Below are 19,401 nucleotides of genomic sequence, written 5' to 3'. Positions count from 1 at the left end.
TTTTGGTTGTCAGTGTGCTCATTTGTTAGTTCCATTTTTCTGTTGAGTGACTATTTTTGGTTTCTTATTGGGGAATGTAACACCCAGTACACCGCCATTTTACCATTTCCTTTTGCAATACATCCTATTTTACTATGATGTCTTATGAGGGCCTTGAAACTCCATTGTCACATTTCTACTGATTGCACTAAAAATAAATACTTTCCCAATGATCGATTGTATTTTTTTTCAGATCTCCTTACAGTACTTTCTGTATGTCCATCTGAACATACATTATGACTAAACAACCACTCCTCACAGGGACTGTTTATCATAACATGTTCTCACCTCTTTCTCAGCACAATGACTGTCAGCTGTGTCCGACACCTCTTGCTGAGGGTGAAGAGTTTGTCGACGATCCGTCTGGATTTGGCGATAAGCTGTCTGCTGCTGAGCTCTAGCTGTCTGTAGCGCTGATGGACGGCAGGCTCCATTTTCCAGAAGTACTGGATGGCAGATGTGTTGAGGGCGTAGAATGTCGGGAGTCTCCGTACAAAGTTCTGGAACTCCTCTGAAAGGCAGACAGGTGTGAAGATGTTTACTGCTCCATCGCAGTTCTGCTCCGCTTAGTACTTTATATGATTCTGTTAATTTTGGCTCATAGTCAAACGGATCACTTTAGGGAGATGGCACATGGGAATTGGTTTGCTGGGCCACCGTGGGGGAAACTGGAAGTGATACTGTGTGACGCATATGCTAATGGTGATAGGCAGAACTAAATGTGGGTTTGTGTATGAAATGCCAGCTCCTAGCAGATCAAGCTCATCTCTGTGTGGAGGCCAAACAGAAACTGAAAATGTTACCTTGCTTCAGGGCATCTGGTTTAATGAGTGAATAGGGGCATAACAGGAAATAAACAACATATTTTCAGAGCTATCAATAGCCATTCAATCAATCCAACCTAATCTAATAAGTGACTGTGATATTTACAATTAAGAGTGGTGTTGATTTATATCTGATTACAATAGGCATTCGTTCTCAGATTAGCCATTTTATAATACACTACATGACCAAAAGTATGTGGACACCTGCTTGTTGAACATCTCATTCCAAAATCATGGGCATTAATATGGAGTTGGTCCCCCTTTTGCTGCAGCCTCCACTCTTCAGAGAAGCCTTCCACTAGATATTGGAACATTGCTATGGGGACTTGCTTCCATTCAGCCACAAGAGCATTAGTGAGGTAGGGCACTGACGTTGGGTGATTAGGCCTGGCTCGTAGTCGGCATTCCAATTCATCCCAAAGGTGTTCGATGAGGTTAAGGTCAGGCCAGTCAAGTTCTTCCACACCGATATTGACAAACCATTTATGTATGGACCTCGCTTTGTCCAGGAAACAGGAAAGGGCTTTACCCAAACTGTTGCGATGAAGTTTGAAGCACAGAATCATCTAGAATGTCATTGCATGCTGTAGAGTTAAGATTTCCCTTTACTGGAACTAAGAGGCATAGCCCTAACTGCTCAGCCATGGAAACCCCTTTCATGAAACTCCCGACAAACAGTTATTGTTGTCACGGATAGAACAGTTTTAAGGGTGAGTCAAGCGCAGGAGTCTGAGGTCCATTGGAACAAACTTGATTTAATAAATCCAAGGGCAAAATCCATATATACGGCTGGGAGCACAACAGTCAAAAAGACTAAAAGAAGCTCCGCTCAAAAGGCAGACGGGGCGCAGCCCGGCAACCCTAATGCCTATACAATAAGTCGTAAACCAAACAATATAACACCACACGTAACAAAGAACAATCCCGCACGAATCCTAACTAAACACAGACAGACTAAATACCCCCCCACTAATGACAAACACGAAACAGGTGCAATCAAAAAACAGACATAACTAACAGACACTGAAACACAGATCGGTGGCAGCTAGTAGGCTGGCGGCGACGACCGCCGAGCACCGCCTGACCGAGGAGAGGCGCCACCTTCTGTGGACGTTGTGACAATTGTGCATATGATGCAAAACGCTTCATATGGGGATGGTTTCTGTATTTTGAAAGTTCCATATCTTGAAAACTTGATTGCTGACAAGCAAAACCTTTCAGGACTATGTCAACAATGGACTAATGAAACAATTACAAAAATATTGTTTTGGGGTGGAATTTTCCTTTAAAGTTGTTGTACTAGTCCTCTTGTAATCCTGATTGTTGCAAAAGTCGTTCAAGATATGTGACTCGTTTCAGGAACCTAGGCGTATGTCGCACATCACTACTTCACAGGAGAGGCATTTGAACGTAAACATACTTTTTTTCTAAATGCGTTTTTGGGGTTAAATGCCTTCTGAAACATGTGAACATTCATGTGCCTTAACAATAAAATTGTTAAATTACAAGCCTAGTTGGTTTAACCTGTTGGGGGTAGGGGGCAGTATTTGCACGGCCGGATAAAAAAACGTACCCGATTTAATCTGGTTATTACTACTGCCCAGAAACGAGAATATGCATATAATTATTGGCTTTGGATAGAAAACAATATGACACAACTGTGGGAAGCATTGGAGTCAACATGGGCCAGCATCCCTGTGAAGCGCTTTTGACACCTTGTAAAGTCCAGGCCCCGATAAATTGAGGCTGTTCTGAGGGCAAAAGGGGGTGCAACTCAATACTAGGAAGGTGTTTCTATTATTTTGAACACTCAGTGTAGACATGAACCCATATCTCTTGTCAAAGGCAGACAGCAGATGTCACATTCATCTCTGTGTTGTGTAATGTTCTGTGGCTTCCCTACATTACTTGGCTCTGTGTGCAAGTATCTTTAATGTTACAAAGTGTATCGTCAATCTCATGCTCCCTACCTGACTCCTCAAAGTCCTGGTTGGCCATGTTCCAGGTGTCCCTGATGTGCATTAGGCTGGCTTCCATGGCCCTCAGGTCCACGTCGGGGCAGTTACACTGGGGGAAGCCTGGGCTGCAGCGGCACCAACAGTCATTGTCCCGGCACACAAACTGACCCTCCTCATTACAGCCAATGTAGTTCAGAGCCGCCTGGACAAACCGAGCCCTCAGGTACTCTGGTAGGATTGTCTGGAGACCTGGCAGAGGACAGGATATGGTATATGACAGTACTGGGTAAACTACAAAACAAATTACTGTAATATTAACTAGACTCAAATACTGTAGTAACTATAGCATATTGCATTTCTACAGTAAGTTTATATAGGGCAGAAGGAGATACTTTCTAGTCACTTTCTAGTCACTTTCTAGATACATTTCCACTGGCTTGTTCATACATGTCTATAAATCCCTGTGATTCACTTTGGAATCCAGTGGTTCGGTTTCCAATGCCAGACTGAAACACAGATTGAAGCTAAATTCCTTCTGACACTCTGGTGCCTCGTCTAATGCTTGGCAGAAAATAGAAACTGTGACAATTCCATCAGAATGTCTGGGTGTGTTCAATTCTGGATGGCCGACCTTGCAGATTAATCTTGTTTTCAGGGCTCTGAACCAGAACAGAGCTGACTGAGTCCAGGTTGTCATAGTTACTGCATCCAAGAGGGCCTGTCCTTGTTTCGGTCACCTAAAGGGAAAGAGAGTCACATGGCAATAATCCACTGCACTGTGAGAGAGCCACTAAAGTCATTAAAAATGCAGGGATGCAGAGTTGAATGTCATGTGGAATGAGATGAACAACTAATAGTACTCACTTTCTCCCATCTTCCCTTCCACAGGACTAAATATATTACACCTTATTTAGACATTTAAATGTTCACATCTACAAACATTACAAGTAGTCTATATACAACAGTTCAGTTGTTTGATGTATGACGCAACACCAAGGTTGTGCGTTTTGACATTTAGTATAGTCTGTTATATGAAAACTCAGGCCACGTGAGATTATATCCAAAAAGTATGGTACACGAAGAAGCTTAAGGTGCAGAGTAGGTTTGTCTACTCAGAGAACGTGATGACATACAGTAGCAATGCAACCCAAAAGCCCTGTCATCTGACACAGGGGAGATAATGTGGATTCTAAAAAAAAATATATAAAAAAACCTTTTCGGAGACAAAGGGAAGAAAGAAAAGAAATCACTAGATTCACGCTGACAAACCTGAAAGACAGGATATCTGTTCTCTGAGTGGGCGGTAAGATTGTGAACAATCACAGCTCAATCATCATTGACAAAAGGCTGATTTAAAGCTCCCGTATATCAAGGTTCCTCTGCCATCCTCCCAAGACAAACTGGCAGCCTGCAGGTTTATCCATCTCCCTCCCTGTCACTTAAAAATGGTTCTCCCCTTCCACCAGTGGCTCCTTAAAAGTAACTACATTGCCAGTGTAGATTAATGAGTACCTGTGATTCTACTGTATATCCAGCAGAAAGGACACCCTTTTCCTTTCCGTCTGTGGGCAGAACAGTCAGATTTCTTTGACACCTACTTTAAGGTCACTAGGAACAACAACAAAAACATAGGGAAGGGTGAGACACGAGAAAGAAAAAGAAAAACTGAACTGTGTCAAAAGGTCTCTATCCTTCAAAGTATTGAGACACCAGAACCATGACCAACCTTATCCATGACGTAAGTATCAGTTATTCATAATATGATAATCACAAGATGTTCATTCAAATTGTCACTCAACATTGAGGTTTGAGTTACACAACATTGAGGTTTGAGTTACTTTGAAAAGGAGAAGGAGAGGGGGAGAAAGAGAGAACGAGACAAAGCGAGAAAAAAGAACCAGCACTTTAGCAGGCCCATCGCCAGCATTTCCATTCTTTTTTTATTGATGCTTCGACATAGTTAATTAAAATCCCAGATGTGTCTACAGGGATGGGCAGATTAATTTCTAACACAGACAGATGTCCGACTTAAAGGGAAAATTGACCGAATGCAAATCTAAAGCTGGGTTTTCAATGCATAGCAATGAGACCATCTGCAACAAGGACCCAGCGGAGCAGAGCATGTGCACACTTAGTCGTTTCTATAAGAAATTGATTTTGAAAAAAAAAAAAAAAACTCTAAACAGTGATTTGTATATTTCAGTATGGACAGTAACTTACGGGGGCTTTGGGCGCTGTCACTAACTGGGAAATTGCCTGAATACAAATTGAAACATTTAAATGAGATGGATTGGAGATGGGGAGTGGGTAGAGAGAGGGGGGATTGTATTAATATGCCATAATCGAGTGCAATTAAATCACGCTGACTATCAGAAATTCTAACAGCTACAATTAATGGATCTGGTGATTGCTCTTAAAAGGCTTTCCTGGAATAATTTGTTTGTTACTTGGTTATGTGATTAGGAGGGGACAGGGCTGGCCCCAGGTATGAGCGACATAAGTGGTCATTAGGGGGCCGACAAAAAAACTAAACTTAGTCGGGGTCTCTACTTACTGTTGAGAATTAGAATAGTAGAATACACAAGGTACAATTTAAAGATGTGGTTGTGCATCAGCAGTTGTCAATTAGCCCATGTCAATTTTTTTTTTTAGATTGGTAAATTAATCTAGCCAGCTATCTGAACTTGTAGTAATCATGGCCGAATTACCAACCGGGCACGAAGGGCACGAACCCCGTGGGGGCCCCCATTGATTTTGTTAGTCACTCTCCGTAAGATATCATATTAACATGGCATAAGTCATGGCAAAATGTGTAGAATTTCAGGAAATTTGCTGTACAAATTGCACATTTCTCTCCACCCCAAGGCAAAAGGAGTAGAATTATGAAATTAGTTATACAATTGCTAAACTTTCTCTCCATCCTATGAAAAAAGTAAAATTGCAGAACACTTGCTTTAAAATATTAACTTATACAATATCTGTACGCCCCATGGAAAGAAATTGTCAAATTGCAGCAAATTTACTTTTTCTTACCCCAGAGAGGGGAAAATAATCAAGAGTAGAGCCATTAAAATGTTTTGCCCATGAGCTGGAGGGGTCCCCAACCAAATCTCGCTTAGGGCCCTCAAAAGGCTAGGGCCGGCCCTGGGAGGGGATGTGTCTCGTATGCATCATCATGCAGTACTATTAGTCAGCACCAGCATTCTTTCACTCACTCATGAAGCATGCATTCTTCCTCTGATTCAGGCAAGGATGTCTTAAATGCCTCTGGGGACTTGCCACTGGGGACTTGTTTAAAGGTCTAACTAGCTAACCGCTAGTTTGGGAATAGCTAATGGCTTTAAGGGAGAACGGCAAAAGTGCTCAAAAGTAGTGCAGTAACAAACCTTTCATATTTTAATATGCATGGTGCATTGCCTCAAGTGTCTTGGAAGCTCAATTATTTTCTAAATGCAAGCGTTAATATTATTATACTACCACTAAGGCAGAGGCATTGAAACTGAAAGATTCATGCCTTTTGTTAATTCAACCAATGGATAATTCCAAAAAAGCAGCATAAAATGCCAGTAAATGAGCCAGAGATGTCATATATTTGAATAACAATGGGTATTAAGAGGCCTGTACTCCAACCTGTTTAGAAAAATATTGAATGCCATTAATGTTTCATAAGGACCGGCGCTTCTTTGGAAATTGCTTCTTTCACAGCGCCACAAAGAATCGGCCTGTTTTTAATCACTGAGGCATAACTTTAGTCAACGCTGCATATCCTCATTTACATCCTAGATGTGTTTATGATTGTTTAGACATTCTTTGAGGATTCCGGCAAGATGTTTTAAAACCACTGTTTTCCTGGCTCACACTATCATTGCTAGCATAGCTGATGTTAGCTAGCTACCTTAACAAGCTAAGGTTAGCCTACTTCATTGCAACTTGGATTTGGCTTTGAAACATGATAACATTTCAAAAGAAGGCAAATAATTAGTAGGAAAACATTTAGCCATGATTGTGATGTCGCCAGATTGACTCTACATGAAGTAAAAATTTTGCCAGCTAACCTTCTCTCAGAGCTTAATAATTCAGGTGCTCTGACCAGACAACATTACAGAGAGTAAACCGAGCTCGTTTAAGTTACTTTACTCACAGCTTGCGATTGAGAAGCTTGACTGACGACCCAGACAGAGGTTTAACGGTAAGCGAAGCTGGCTACAGCTCATACCTTTATCTAAATTTGTACATTTCCCCAAGATTCTATGACCTTGATAGAAAATAAAAGTTACTCTTGTTTTTGCATCCAAGGGTACCTTTTTCTTGAGGGGGAGGACATCGAGACCTTGATACTATAAGGTTCTGACATTTTGTCAAAAATCAGTCAGTAACATATCTTCAGATGGTTCTTCATATGCCTGTGAAGTTAGATTTTTGAAAAAGTAAAGTGAAAAAAAGGAAAAACGAGTAAGTTTGATCTGCATAAACCCATTTGAACCCCTTGGCTCTATACGGTTCTATCTGAAATTGAATCACAAGCCTTAACAAATAAAGACGGGCCAATCAGACCATCTCTTTGCCATCTGCCGCTAAGTACGGTCTAAGCCAGGTGTGGACAACTCCAGTCCCCGGAGTCCTGATTGGTGTCACTTTTGTCCCAGCACCAGCTTACAAACCTGACACCAATAATCAACTAATCATGATCTTCAGTTTAGAATGCAATTAGTTTCATTAGTTTAATCAACTGTGTTTGCTAGGGATGGGGGGAAAGTTACACTCTGTCCCCGAGGACTGTAGTTGCCCATCCCTGGTCTGGGCTAGTCTAGCCAACAAGCAAAATCTTAAAGTAAATTATGTTGTCCCATCATTCAGTGATGACAGTCATTTGTCTGATGATCATAATACCTTTCTTTATGTATTTGATGATGTGTTCTGACTATCTTGACAAACTAGTGTTATTCTATCATTTACATATTCAAATAGCTACAGTTTTCCCATCAAATCTGTTCTACATCTTGAACTGCTGCTACTGTCATTTCTCACTAGATTTATCTTGCGTTCCAAAGCTCAGCCTAACAAATTCTCTTAATTCTCCTACAAATGAACCATAACAGGACATGAATGACTGAACACCACATCCTAGTAGACCAGAAAATTGGGTGAAAAACACTCCTTTGTCCTTTCTCACATCGATGGCTAGTTGTTTTTCAGGCTAATTGTAATACACCTCAGTAGAAATTGACCTGAGTTGTAAATCAAACTTAAACCACCTGATTTATGTCCACCTGGTGTTTTTAGTGTTTCCTGTTAGTGTTCCATGCTCACTGGTAGGTTAAAGCACCATTTATTACGGACAGCGTGAGACACCTTAACTCATATCCAAAAGGGCTGACAAATGGGGCGCGCTCTCGAAGAAATTACTGAAATGGAACCGATGATTCATCTCTCATCTGTAATTGTAGGGGCACCACTTCCCCTCCTCTCTTCATCTATTTCATTTTCACATTCCCTTTATTTTTACCTGGAGTGTTACACTTCTAAAAAGTTTTGGGACACTGGAGAATAAGAGCACCTCCTCCCAGCTGCCCACTGCACTGAGGCAAGGAAACACTGGCACCATTGATAAATCTACGATAATTTCAGTAAGCATTTTTCTAACGGCCGGCCATGCTTTCCACCTGGCTACCCCTACCCTGGCCAACAGCTCTGCACCCCCCACAGAAACTTGCCCAAGCCCCCCCCCTCCCCTGAGAGCCTGTTCAACCTCTCTTTCGTATCGTCTGAGGTCCCCAAGATTGGAAAGCTGCCGCGATCATCCCCCTCTTCAAAGGGGGTGACACTCAAGACCCAAACTGTTATAGACCTATATCCATCCTGCCCTGCTTTTCTAAAATCTTAGAAAGCCAAGTTAACAAACAGATCACCTACCATTTCGAATCCCACCGTACCTTCTCCACTATGCAATCTGGTTTCCGAGCTGGTCATGGGTGCACCTCAGCCATGCTCAAGGTCCTAAACGATATCATAACCGCCATCGATAAAAGACAGTACTGTGCAGCCGTCTTCATCGACCTGGCTAAGGCTTTCAACTCTGTCAATCACCGCATTCTTATCGGCAGACTCAATAGCCTTAGTTTATCAAATGACTGCCTAACCTGGTTCACCAACTACTTCTCAGATAGAGTTCAGTGTGTCAAATCGGAGGGCCTGTTGTCCGGACCTCTGGCAGTCTCTATGGGGGTGCCACAGGGTTCAATTCTTGGGCTGACTCTTTTCTCTGTATATATCAATGATGTCACTCTTGCTGTGGGTGATTCTCTGATCCACCTCTATGCAGACGACACCATTCTGTTTACATCTGGCCCTTCTTTGGACACTGTGTTAACAAACCTACAAACGAGTTTCAATACCATACAACACTCCTTCCGTGGCCTCCAACTGCTTTTAAATGCTAGAAAAACTAAATGCATGCTCTTCAACCGATTGCTGCCCGCACCCGCCCACCCGACTAGCATCACTACTATGGACGGTTCAGACTTAGAATATGTGGACAACTACAAATACCTAGGTGTCTAGTTAGACTGTAAACTCTCCTTCCAGACTCACATTAGGCATCTCCAATCCAAAATTAAATCTAGAATTGGCTTCCTATTTCGCAACAAAGCCTCCTTCACTCATTCTGCTAAACATACCCTCATAAAACTGACCATCCTACCGATCCTCAACTTCGGCGATGTCATTTACAAAACAGCCTCCAACACTCTACTCAGCAAATTGGATTTAGTCTATCACAGTGTCATCTGTTTTGTCACCAAAGGCCCATATAATACCCACCACTGCGACCTGTATGCTCTCGTTGGCTGGCCCTCGCTACATATTCGTCACCAAATCCACTGGCTCCAGGTCATCTAGGTAAAGCCCTGCCTTATCTCAGCTCACTGGTCACCATATCAACACCCACCCGTAGCACGTGCTCCAGCAGGTATATTTCACTGATCATACCCAAAGCCAACACCTCATTTGGCCACCTTTCCTCCCAGTTCTCTGCTGCCATTGACTAGAACGAATTGTAAAAATCACTGAAGTTGGAGACTTATATCTCCCTCTCTAACTTTAAGCATCAGCTGTCAGAGCAGCTTACCGGTCATTGTACCTATACACAGCCCATCTGTAAATAGCACACCCAACTACCTCATCCCCATATTGTTATTTTTGTTGTTGTTGTTCTTTTGCACCCCAATATCTCTACTTGCATGTCACCATCTGCACATCTATCACTCCAGTGTTAATGCTAAATTGTAATTATTTTGCCTCTATGGCCTATTTATTGCCTTACCTCCCTAATCTTACTACGTTTGCACACACTGTACATAGACTTTTCTATTGTTATTGACTGTACGTTTGTTTATCCCATGTGGAACTCTGTGTTGTTGTTTTTAATCGCACTGCTTTGCTTTATCTTGGCCAGGTCGCAGTTGTAAATGAGAACTTGTTCTCAACTGGCCTACCTGGTTAAATAAAGGTGCAATAAAATTTTAAAAAATTAAATACAGTAGCTACAGGGTTTTCTCCTCTTAAATCTCTAAAAGCCATTGTCCGGTGCTCTCTCTGAGACGCTTTTTTCTTGCCATCCATCTTCATCTTAGTGAGGTAGAAATCCATGGCCTGAATTAAAGCCTGCTGATGCTGTGAATATTTCACATCAGTCACCTGAAACTGCCTCCCAACAAATGCAACTCTGAGGACTTCTGCTCCATTCATCTTAATCAGAGGATTTTAGCAACACTTTGTCCACGAGGACACTTCCAACGCAGCCATGATGTGTCCTTTTGCCAATTCAATTTAATGACTATGCCTTATCTGTCTGTGGTTGCCCATGATGGGATAGCACTGGGATGAGTAAATGATAAATGGAAGGACGCTTTCAAACAGCAAGTGAGTTTTTAATTAATCTCAGATAATGTTAGGAATCAACACTGTATAATTCTGTTAGGGACGACCGTCTCAGTGGTTCCCAAAGCCTCATTATGAACAAAACAGTCCAGCAGTGTAGTTTTATACAATGACTTAAATAAACTTAAATTAGCTGGGATGGCTTACCAGCTCGTCCAAAACTACCATTTGGGAAACACCGCTTTAATACAAGGTGCCTGTGCAAGGGAAATTCCTCATTGATAATCCTGTCATTGTCACAGGTACATGTAAATATATCACAGGCTCACATGGAAACTGCCAAACGTCCTGCTGTGCAAAGGGCAAACTCAGAAGATCAGACTCATTATTCAGTAATAATGATGGTCCCAGCTAGTGGGCTCTGGGAATGAAAGATGGAATGGATTGATGATATTTACATCAAACACACATCCTGCTATTTAGGAAACTTTCATCCTGGCGCCAACAGACACAACTACAGCACACATCACAGATGGAACTGCAAAGCAAAACTGCTAGATTTATTCTAACCATTGTATGGTTACCTTGATGGCTGTGGATGCTATTTGGATGTGGTGCAGCTTGCGCAAGGTGCCTTCCCTGTCGATGAAGTAGGATGCAGCCAGCTGGTGGAGTGCCTCCAGAGTCACGGCCGTACCATTGGCCTCGCTTGCCTCCACTGTCCTACTCAACCTCTGCTTGTCCACAAAGATCATTAGCGACTCCTCCCCTAAACACAAACAAGGGCACAGAATGGCGCAGAATATGCACTGAGAACTGGGCCAGGAATAGTCCACATCCAACACGACACCTATACAGCACAGAGAGAATGTGTTTCTGAAGCTGAGAATCAGCAGCATACAGATTGAGTGGAAAGAAATAGGCCTTCCAATCATTACACCAATAAATAAAAGGTTTATTATTCTTACCCCCCAGGGTGGCTGAGAGTAGGAAGTGTGTTCCGTACTTCCTGATGATGCTGTCTGTGATAGAGCTGAGGCTGGGCCGTCTGCCCAGGTGCCTTATGGTCTGAAGGAACTCGGGGTCCAGAGGCAGAGCCAGACCATTGTTATCCTGTCTCTCTAGAGCCAGGCTGTTCACCTTCCAGCGGCCAAACTCCCTGCAATGTCACACACAAACATTAGTACGCACACACACACAAACAAACTCATAGGCAGGGATGCACACACACACACACTGGCAGGGCACACTCCATTAGCAAACACCCTCTATCATAGTCATAGTGAAAAGAGAGAAAAAGGGCTCAAGAGCATGTTACAGCCAGACCCAGCCCACAACCCCAGTGCCCTCTGCCAAAATGAAGAGTGGACCATCTCAAGGTCGGCAGAGGCCCTAGCCCCGCCCCAGGATGAGGCCAATGTCTATCTGTGCTTTGAGTATTGAAAGAAGAATAAAACATAGGATTATACTGTTCGACACAGCTTGGGCTGCATTAGAAGACTCATATTCAGAGGGCCATGCTGGGTGGAAAATATCATGTCTGCAACTCCGGTGACATTTGGATCTTTATGTGCCATTTCCTAAAAGATGAATGGTGCCATGCTGTTTTCAGTGTGTTCTGATAATTGCTCTGTGCCTATCGTGAAAACACTGTCCTTCCCCAACACTTTTTACACAATGGTGCAATCTCGGTTGTGTAGAGTGGCTTGTGATGCCCTGCGGCTGGACTGGTTTGTAATCACTGGGGAAGACATTCTGCTCAAAGGGCGCAAGTGCACACACACACACACACACACACACACACACACACACACACACACACACACACACACACACACACACAGTGCTGATGAGCTGCTCTCAAGGGTCCTCTGTAGAGGCTAAGACCCTCTGATGAGGATAAAGGGTCTTGATATCCATGCTGGCAGAGCAGGGTTCCAACGGTTTTTATCTAGATTACCATGTGGCTCAAATAGCCCATAATAACCAGTGTTTAGTGGTCAAGCCTGGTATGGAAAGAAGAAAGGATAATTGTAAAGCTGTCAGACATGAGTGCTGCTGAGGTGTATTATTCCATTATAAGCAGTCCATGTTGCGAGTGTTCCACCACAGCAAGGAAACTATATCTATAACTCACATTTCTATGTGAATTTGGTCAGATCGCCCAAAAAGTTACATATTGCAGCTTTAACACCAGTGGGATTGCAATTGACACCACGTGGTGAACAAACAAAGTGTTAAATGAATCACTTTGGAATCAACATTATGTGGTGTTGTTACTCAACTGTGTTGAGTTCATTTCCATTAACCCTGAGTAAAAAAAGACGTGGAAGGGGTCTTGTTCATATTTTCCCAGAATGCTTTGTTGCAGGTTGATTTTTAGAAACGTATTTTAATATCTGTGTTTCTGCATAAACATTGATTATCTGAACTGAACTAATCCAATCTGTAATTGCACCTGTTACTGAGATGGTTGTTACAATTTAGATGGTTTAGGTAGTCTTTTTTGTAAAGTCCTTCACAATAGCAGTCATTTTGAACACAGGTTGTGGGTGATAAAATATTCAAATTGTTGGATATCCTTACTCTGGCTGGATTCCGATTGGAATTACTAATCACTCACAAACCATCTTATTGTGACTTGGAGGTCTGATGTGGCCCCTGAGCCAAGAGTTTCAGACCACAATGTTGAGGATAACTAGGCCATAACTAAAGTCATTATGAAATGTACAGAGTATACAAAACATTAAGAACAGTTCCTTCCATGACATAGACTGACCAGGTGAATCCAGGTGAAAGTTATGATTTCATATTGATGTCACTTGTTAAATCCACTTCAATCAGAGTAGATGATGGGGAGGAGACAGGTAAAAGAATAATTGAGACAATTGAAACATTGTCACGAACCGGCTCAAAGTTCGTAACAAAAGGGAGAACATGGAGACAAGGAATAACAAAATATATATTTATTAACTAAGGTAACCTATATACAAATAAACATAGTGTGTCCACATGGAGAGAGTCTCTTCAATGAATGTGGCAGAGATCTATTTATCATGGGACACACCCGGGCCCAGGTGTTTCCCATGTAGCTGACGACCCTCCCAGCTCCGCCCACCGGCATCCTAATAAGGAAACAAGAGCAAAGAGAGAGAATACGGCAGACAGAGTGGGAGGGTCGTCACAACATGGATTGTATATTGTCATGGAAATTCTAATCAATAATGAGGGGAGACAAGGTCAATCACCAATCAGGATATTACTTTATTCAAACCTTATTAATAAGGGAGCATAGAGCAATTGCTTCCACAATATTGAGGCTGGTCGACTCAACACTCCCAAGTGTTGTGGCGAGCAGCTCTGATACAAGTAATAAAACATATATTTCATATCAAAGATACACCATCTTGGTCTACATGACAAACAACAGATGCATGGAATGGGTCACAAGGTGAGACTTGATATATGAGAAAGGAGTATCCCCCAGCCAGATAGCATTTGTTATGAAGATTGTTCTAATTGTACAGAGTTTGGCCCCTAAGACAAGGCTCTGATCTCGTCCCTTGTACTTCACAGTACAGAAACACCAACTCATTCTATGGCATAAATCAAATGTAAAGTGTTGAGGGGAGTGAGTCTCTGGGTCATACACTATCCCAAGATAGGTGACGAACAATTGTCCAGACACTACCCCACACATCTTGTGTCAGACCTTACCTTCCCCAAGGCCAAAGGAGGGAGTAACTGGCACACAAACATTGTGGACACAAGTAATTGGTTCCCCATTAATCAAGCCATCCCTTCACACAGTTTAAAATAGGTAAAGACACATTCACATATGAAGACAATGTTCCCTCCTGTCCTCTTCTCTATCTGATATTCTGCATAGCACCAGGGACATGTGATAGACAAGTCTGACTTCTCCCTTCTCTGGACCCCAGGTGACTGAGACCCATATTAGGGAAGAAGTGCAACTCTACGGACAATTCCTTCAACCTCATGGCTTGGTTTCTGCTCTGACATGCACCGTCAACTGTGGAACCTTATATAGACAGTTGTGTGCCTTTCCATATCATGCCCAATCAATTGAATTTACCCCAGGTGGACTCCAATCAAGTTTTAGAAACATCTCAAGGATGATCAATGGAAACAGGTTGCACCTGAGCTCAATTTAGAGTCTCATAGCAAAGGGTCTGAATACTTATGTAAATAAGGTGATTCTGATTTTATTGTGAATACATTTTCAAAAATGCCTAAAATCCTGTCTATGCTTTCTCATTATGGGGTATTGTGAGTAGATTGATGAGGAAAACATGTTAATACATTTTAGAATAAGGCTATAATGTAACAAAATGTGGGGAAAATGAAGGGGTCTGAATACTTTCAAAACATACTGTATAGTCATAAGGGTTTACTTTTAATTCAAACACATTCACTTAGGCAGTTACTTGGTAAAGGCTTCAGGAATAGAAGTTATTGAATGCAACAACCATGTCTCTGTCACTTACAAACACAGTCATGGGTGGGTATCTCTCACATTCACTTGAAAGGCATGCTGGAAAATATGCAAATAAAGCTTTACAAACTACAATATTAAAACACTGTGAGTGTAAAAATTCTGATCTCATATGTGCTGTGTAGGCACGCATGCTGATTTGATGTTACACACTGCCATTACACTGGGTGTTCTGTCATAGAATTTACAACATGCAGATATGCACGCATATATACACTCGCGCACACACACAGCAACACTCATTTATTTCTGGAGAGAACCCCCCAGGAGTCCGGGCTAACTGTCAATCAAATTCTCACCAATGAGAATTTCCCCAGAGGAAAAAACAAGTGAAAAAATAAAGGAGCCAACAGGAATCAGTTCATTAGGGCCTGTTTCATGACGGATTTCTCTATGACGAGGGGCCATTACTGGTACTCCTTCCACTAAGCTGAGGGGGAGAAAGGGAGGGAGGGAGAGGGAACAAGGGAATAAAGGAGCGAGGGAGTGGAGGAGAGCTTAACCGTAATCGACACAAAGCTTCTGGGGATTTCTGATGGACAGTTATGGATTCCGCTGCAGGTTAGCAAGGACACACGCACACACATACACACATACAGGCGGGTTAGCTGGGCAATTCCACCACTGGCCCCTGGCAGTATGTGAGCAACAGGGATTCCAACTAGTGTGTGTGAGTGTCAGACCTAGGTACAAATACATATGTATTTAGTATTAGTTATTTAAAATTCTTATTTTAGTATTTTCAAATATTTGAATGGTTACTTGAAAAAATCAAATCGTCTACCAAAAATACTTTCAAAGACTTTCCTGGGGAACTATACTGCTCAAAAAAATAAAGGGAACGCTTAAACAACACAATGTAACTCCAAGTCAATCACTCTTCTGTGAAATCAAACTGTCCACTTAGGAAGCAACACTGATTGACAATACATTTCACATGCTGTTGTGCAAATGGAATAGACAACAGGTTGAAATTATAGGCAATAAGCAAGACACCCCCAATAAAGGAGTGGTTCTGCAGATGGTAACCACAGACCACTTCTCAGTTCCTATGCTTCCTGGCTGATGTTTTGGTCACTTTTGAATGCTGGCGGTGCTTTCACTCAAGTGGTAGCATGAGACGGAGTCTACAACCCACACAAGTGGCTCAGGTAGTGCAGCTCATCCAGGATGGCACATCAATGCGAGCTGTGGCAAGAAGGTTTGCTGTGTCTGTCAGCGTAGTGTCCAGAGCATGGAGGCGCTACCAGGAGACAGGCCAGTACATCAGGAGACGTGGAGGAGGCCGTAGGAGGGCAACAACCCAGCAGCAGGACCGCTACCTCCGCCTTTGTGCAAGGAGGAGCAGGAGGAGCACTGCCAGAGCCCTGCAAAATGACCTCCAGCAGGCCATAAATGTGCATGTGTCTGCTCAAACGGTCAGAAACAGACTCCATGAGGGTGGTATGAGGGCCCGACGTCCACAGGTGGGGGTTGTGCTTACAGCCCAATACCGTGCAGGACGTTTGGCATTTGCCAGAGAACACCAAGATTGGCAAATTCGCCACTGGCGCCCTGTGCTCTTCACAGATGAAAGCAGGTTCACACTGAGCACATGTGACAGACGTGACAGTCTGGAGACGCCGTGGAGAACGTTCTGCTGCCTGCAACATCCTCAAGCATGACCGGTTTGGCGGTGGGTCAGTCATGGTGTAGGGTGGCATTTCTTTGGGGGGCCGCACAGCCCTCCATGTGCTCACCAGAGGTAGCCTGACTGCCATTAGGTACCGAGATGAGATCCTCAGACCCCTTGTGAGACCATATGCTGGTGCGGTTGGCCCTGGGTTCCTCCTAATGCAAGACAATGCTAGACCTCATGTGGCTGGAGTGTGTCAGCAGTTCCTGCAAGAGGAAGGCATTGATGCTATGGACTGGCCCGCCCGTTCCCCAGACCTGAATCCAATTGAGCACATCTGGGACATCATGTCTCGCTCCATCCACCAACGCCACGTTGCACCACAGACTGTCCAGGAGTTGGCGGATGCTTTAGTCCAGGTCTGGGAGGAGATCCCTCAGGAGACCATCCGCCACCTCATCAGGAGCATGCCCATGCGTTGTTGGGAGGTCATACAGGCACGTGGAGGCCACACTAACTACTGAGCCTCATTTTGATTTGTTTTAAGGACATTACATCAAAGTTGGATCAGCCTGTAGTGTGGTTTTCCACTTTAATTTTGAGTGTGACTCCAAATCCAGACCTCCATGGGTTGATAAATTGGATTTCCATTTATTATTTTTGTGTGATTTTGTTGTCAGCACATTCAACTATGTAAAGAAAAAAGTATTTAATAAGATTATTTCTTTCATTCAGATCTAGGATGTGTTGTTTAAGTGTTCCCTTAATTTTTTTGAGCAGTGTATTTGAAACCCTTTTAAACACATTTTCCCAAAACATATTTCAAATACCCTCAAATACTCTGCTCTCGAAGTTGGACAAAAAATAAAATATTTATTTAAAATTTTATAAGTGCATGGTTGCTTCTTTTGCTAATTTTGAAGATGACACATCCTCTAAATAAGAGTATACTGGTGATGAAGAGGAAGAAGGTCTGCAACCTGTAAGTTCCATTCACCTTGATGAAATTCACTTTTCACAGCATGAACGTTGCTATACTCACACAATACTGCTCATCATTAAAGATTGCCTTCAATCTGCATATAACCTTATGAAAGCCGTTTCCAAAGACGTTAACATTGTCACCTACTACCGCAAGTCAACATTTGCACAGAATCTCCTTGAAGGGGAGAATTGTCTATAACCAGCCACTGTCACAAGGTAGAATTATCAACTGAAAATGTTTGACACACTGCCTGTCACCAAGCTATCCATGGATGAGAAGTATATCCTCACTGATGCTGTGGACATCCTAACCCCTTTGATGTTGCCACAGATTGTGTGAGCAAGGATGCAACATCATCATAGCCATCATCATCATTCTTATGCAGAGGACTGACTAAACATCTCACCAATTGCTCTACCAGGTACAATGAAAAGCTTATCAAAAGAAGCTGTTGATAAGCGCCTGACTGTTTATGAGCAGAAAAACCCATACCAGATTGCCTCAGTCTTGGATCCACAATTTAAACTGACATGCTGCAATGCCACTGAAAAGGCTGCCCTTAATGCAGATATCATCGATCTTGCTGCAAAGTTCACTAGCACAACACAGGATGATCCCCCTCCAAAAGCAAAGTAAAAGTTAATTGGACACACTGTTTGGTTGTACGGAACAACCAAGCTTGGCTGCATGTACTCCAAACAACAAGGACATTGAGGAGAACCTTAGCTTCATTAAATAGTACCCGCAAAACAACAGTCTCAACGTCAACAGTGAAGAGGCGACTCCAGGAAGCTGGCCTTCTAGGCAGAGTTGCAAAGAAAAAGCCATATCTCTGTCCAGTGTGGCGGATGAATCAGAATTAGTTGCGAAACATAAATAATTAAGATGTTTTATTAGCATAATATGTTTACGTGAGATACTTGTCATTAGAAAGTATCCCTTTGGACTCTGGTGTCTTTTAGTTGCACTTTCCCCTTAGCTGGGGCTCAGTCACTTGGGGCCCAGAGAGGGGAGAGGTCATGCTTGTCTTTTACATGTCCCTGAAGAGGACAGACTGAAACATTGTCTTCATATGTGAATGTATCTGTTAACCTGTTGTGGTATAGGGGGCAGTATTTTCACGGCCGGATAAAAAACGTACCCGATTTAATCTGGTTACTACTCCTGCCCAGAAATGAGAATATGCATATAATTAGTAGATTTGGATAGAAAACACTCTAAAGTTTTTTAAACTGTTTGAATGGTGTCTGTGAGTATAACAGAACTCATATGGCTGGCCAAAACCTGAGAAGATTCCATACAAGAAGTGCCCTGTCTGACAATTTGTAGTCCTTCTGTTGCATCTCTATCAAAAATACAGCATCTGTGCTGTAACGTGACACTTTCTAAGGCTTCCATTGGCTCTCTAAAGCCGCCAGAAAGTGGAATGGGGTGTCTGCTGTCTCTGGGCAAAGTTCAGCAGCAGAGTTTGTGAGTGGTCAGCCTGGGGACAGTGAGACTGAGATGCACCTTCACGAGACTTCTCCATGTTTTTCGTTCTCTCTCTGAATGAATACAACGTTGCCCGGTTGGAATATTATCGCTAT

General features: G+C 42.7%; 1 protein-coding gene across 1 annotated transcript in view; it reads right to left on the bottom strand.

Moving 5' to 3' along the window:
* Positions 1-19,401, bottom strand: part of LOC115192351 (BMP/retinoic acid-inducible neural-specific protein 3) — a 107,173-nt gene that overhangs the window by 24,179 nt on the left and 63,593 nt on the right. The window contains exons 3-7 of the mRNA XM_029750747.1: positions 11,668-11,858; positions 11,284-11,468; positions 3,453-3,558; positions 2,834-3,070; positions 328-550 (exon numbers count right to left, since the gene is read on the bottom strand). Coding sequence (XP_029606607.1) covers positions 328-550; positions 2,834-3,070; positions 3,453-3,558; positions 11,284-11,468; positions 11,668-11,858 — 942 coding nt within the window. The remainder of the gene's footprint in view (positions 1-327; positions 551-2,833; positions 3,071-3,452; positions 3,559-11,283; positions 11,469-11,667; positions 11,859-19,401) is intronic.

The sequence above is a fragment of the Salmo trutta genome, chromosome 4 (assembly GCF_901001165.1).
Source record: "Salmo trutta chromosome 4, fSalTru1.1, whole genome shotgun sequence".
Taxonomy (NCBI): Eukaryota; Metazoa; Chordata; class Actinopteri; order Salmoniformes; family Salmonidae; genus Salmo; species Salmo trutta.
This window is presented reverse-complemented; position numbering and strand designations above follow the sequence as displayed.